This window comes from Pterocles gutturalis, unplaced genomic scaffold (assembly GCF_000699245.1).
Source record: "Pterocles gutturalis isolate BGI_N339 unplaced genomic scaffold, ASM69924v1 scaffold23178, whole genome shotgun sequence".
Classification (NCBI taxonomy): Eukaryota; Metazoa; Chordata; class Aves; order Pterocliformes; family Pteroclidae; genus Pterocles; species Pterocles gutturalis.
Window position 1 is genome coordinate 14,354 of NW_010126217.1, and position 4,007 is coordinate 18,360.

The 4,007-nt window shown below is 45.3% G+C and overlaps 1 protein-coding gene across 1 annotated transcript in view; it reads right to left on the bottom strand.

Annotated features, from left to right (window-relative positions):
- The window catches only part of CDADC1 (cytidine and dCMP deaminase domain containing 1), a gene marked incomplete at its 5' end in the record, with an annotated part of 9,905 nt that extends 9,860 nt beyond the window's left edge, over positions 1-45 (bottom strand). The window contains 2 exon segments of the mRNA XM_010078910.1: position 1; positions 4-45. The exon segment at position 1 is cut by the window's left edge and continues 46 nt beyond it. Coding sequence (XP_010077212.1) covers position 1; positions 4-45 — 43 coding nt within the window.
- Positions 46-4,007: the final 3,962 nt, after the last annotated feature.

Sequence of the window (4,007 nt, forward strand, 5' to 3'; positions counted from 1 at the left end):
AAGTAAAAAGATTGACCTTAGAAAGTCTTGGCATTTGACCTGTCACTAGAAGAAAAAAAAAAATATTTATTAAAGAATATCTAAAAAGAAACTCCACATTGTTGAACAATATTTTCCAAGTCTTCTACATCACAGCTGCTACAGAAGCTGGTTCATCAACAACTTCTGCTATTACAGCAGCTAAATCCACACTGTCCTCTTCGGGGCAGAAGGTGTCAACTTAGAATGCTCGTGTCTGGATGCAGAGATCAGATTCGTGCAACAGGAGGAAGTGGTAAAACTTTCACTGAAATTCAGTGAGTTAATTCTATTCAGAGGTAAAGAGCAGAAATCACAGATCAGATCCCACATAACTTAATGTGCTCAAACAGTTCACAGATGCTTACAGAAATTTGAGATGTAGCTTATGATTCAGCTTCAGGCTCACCACAGAAGAGATCAAAAATATCTAGGTATGCATCATGATCTTACACTGACACCGCAGCAAGAGTGGATAAGGCATTGTGAAACCTTCCAGTTACATCAGTTCTGGAGACACCTGCTTCTGAGTTTTTACAGTTTGCTTTAATATTGGCTAGATTTTTACAAAAACTTAAACCTAAAACCTATTACTCAGGCTGTCACTTCTGACTGAATAACCACAGAGGTAGCAAAGTATGCCTTCTCAAACCACCACCTTGTGCTGTGTTGTGCTTCTATGAAAAATCTGGACAGTGTCCTACAAGGGCTCTCAGCATTACAGGGTGTCCCACAAATGAAAAAGGAGGAAGCACTGCATTGCTCACTAATGCTTTTACCATTCCAGATGTAAAGCTGCCTGCCTGACATTTGGCAAGAAGTTCATTAAGTCTTCAAAAAAGCTCTAGTCACTATTTCAGGGATGCTTACAGAGAGCTGTAATGAAAACATACTCCTCTGCAGGTCTCACATGTGCTGTCTGACAACAGTATTATTTCTGCTTTTATCCATTCCCGCAAACATTGAAGTTTTTGCAAAGGAGGAAAAGGCAGAGGCAAGAGTAGAACAGAGAAAAACATTTCTTTAAGTAGCTTCAGCAGTTTGGAAGAGATATAGTCAGATACTAAGATTGCTTCGGTGGGGGAGAGGGTTAGTTTAAATGACATGTCTGTGAACCCAAACAACTAGGACAGCAGATAACATATGCAGTCCATGACTGGAATACCATTTTCAGACAGTATTTTGGCAGCTTTTTTTCACACAGAAGTGAGAGCAAAATTACTAGGGATTTTGGAGATGGACTACAGACCTCTCAGCAGCACCATCTGACGCCACACTGTCCACTGCTCCTTTGACTGCCCAGCTATGCCATCTCACAGTGCACACATACTGCAAGAGGCACCTGATTAGCATCATCAGACCTGTGCTAGAAATGTACATGGCAATAGCACACATGAGATTTGTCATCACTTGTACTAAAAACAAACTGTAAAAGTCAGTCTACAAGCCACATTTAAACAAATAGAATCTAAATGGGCATTTGAGTTCATTCTCATTACAGCCCTTCGTCAATCCTGTTGTAGCACACACATGAACAGTTCCCAAACGGCAAGCTAAAATAAACAGTGCAATGTATACTAACTGTATTGGGTTTGTGCGGGGGACTTTTGGTAGCAGGTGGGGGCTACAGGAGTGGCTTCTGTAAGAAGCTGGTAGAAGCTTCCCTGACTGCAAGTCGGACCCACCACTGGCCAAGGCTGAGCCCATCAGCGACAGTGGTAGTGCCTCTGTGGATCATATTTAAGAGGGGAAGAAAAAAAAGACTGCTGGGAACCTGCAGCAGAGAGAGGAGTGAGGTGAGAGAGAAACAACTCTGCAGACACCAAGGCCAGAGAAGAAAGATGGGGAGGAGGTGCTCCAGCTGCTGGAGCAGAGATTCTCCTGCAGCCCCTGGTGCAGACCACAATGAGGCAGGCTGTCCTGCAGCCCATGGAGGGTAATGGTGGAGCAGAGATCCACCTGCAGCCTGTGAAGGACCCCATGCTGGAGCCGGTGGCTGTGCCTGGAGGAGGCTGTGACTCCATGGGGGAACCATGCTGGAGTTGTTCCTGAAGAACTGCAGCCTGTGGGAAGGACTCACATTGGAGAAGTTCGTGGAGGACTGTCTCCTGTGGGAGGGACCCCACACTGGACCAGGGGAAGAGTGTGAGGTGTCCCCACTCTTAGGAGGAAGGAGCAGCGGAGACAACACGTGATGAACTGACCACAACCCCCATTCCCTGTCCCCCTGCACTGCTCAGGGAGAGGAGGTAGAGAAATTGGGAGCGAAGCTGAGCAGAGCTCAGGTTCAAGGCAGGGGTTGGGGGAAGGTGTTTTAAGATTTGGTTTTATTTCTCATTATCCTACTCTGATTTGATTGGTAACAAATTAAATTGATTCTTTTCCCCAGGTTGAGTCTGTTTTACCCAAGACCATAACTGGTGAGTGATCCCTCCCTGTCCTTATCTCAACCTACAAGCTTTTTGTTATATTTTCACGTTCCCATCCCAATGGGGGGAGAAGTGAGCCAGTGGCCATGTGGTGCTTACTTGCCAGCTGGGTCTAAACCACGACAACAACTCAAACATATACTGTCATGTTCTCTAAATGGATTAAAATTCGGCATATAGAGTAGATTTAAACCGAATACACCAGAAACAAGTTTTAATTACTGTTTGTTTTCTTGGACCTAATCTGAGTGTGACCTGTCAAACACATGGGAAACAAACTGAAGAATATATTGGTTCACAACCCTGTTGTGAACTGACATGAATTTATAATGAGAAGCAGGAGAACATTATGATGAAAAAGGAAAGACCTGTGGTCCCAGTTATCCTATCCATGTGTCCGCAACCTTATTCACTTATGTAGTTCAATGTTCCCTTAAGCTCAACAGAGTTAAGATAACACTGATTAAAGTGGCTTGGAAAAAAGTGGAAGACATCTTACAGAATTTAAAGCAACTACAGAATATTAGGGAAGAAAATGAACTGGGCTCTTTGCTACTGAGAGCAAAACCATATATGAAAGGAGTGCTCTTTTCAGGTGCATCAAGTCCTCACAGCTTTCCTACTTATCACAAAGGCATGATTTCATTCCTCTAGGCAAAGCATGCTCCAGGGAAAGCATGCTGTGAAGGCCCTTGTTGAAAACCCTGCTGCTCCTGCACCTGCAAGCAAAAAAGAGCAGGGCACTGCCCATCGGGATGTGGCTGAGATACAGGATTATACCATGGTTGCAACACAGGAGTTCCTAGTTCAAATCTGAAAGGCTTGTAAGAAGTCATCTTACAAGTATGAAACTAACACTGTGCTTTGACACCATCCAGGAGGAGGAAATCAGTGACATCACTCTCCTGTCCAGGAAAAGGAAACTAGGAACCATATTCAGAGTTCATGTCCTTTGCTTGCTTGGAAGTAGGACCTGGCAGCCCTGCTGAGAGGTACATATACAGCCCGTGGGTGATCTGTATGTACACACCACTGCTCTGGGACTGCAGCGAGGGGATATATGAAATCTATCAAAATCCGCTTCATCAAAGCTGTTCTCTACATGACAAAAGTTGTTCTCTACTAAATTTATACATGGGCCCTGCTATGGGGGTTAGTAAGAACACCCCTCAGAAGGCAAGCATTTGTTCGCACATTACATTTTATACACATTAAATACACGTGGCAGACAACTGCAAAAAGACATCGGGGGAGGGGGAGTTGCAAAATACAAGCAGATGTTACCAAAAGGCCTCGCGAGTAAGAGCGCAGGCAAGCAGGGCGGGGAGAAATACTTGATTGCACTGCCTGTAACGGGCAGGAGCACTCTGTGAAACAGCAGCTGAGGAGGGGGAAGGCTGGAGCTCTCGGAACAGCCCCGGGGAGGGAAAAGCCTTACAACCGTCCCGGGGAGAGGACAAACCGGACAGTTCCCAGCATTCCGTTAAGCACCTCGAAGCACCCGGTGAGGGAGAAGAGACCCGCGAGAGGCCAGTCAGCGCACACCCCCTCTCCCTCTCT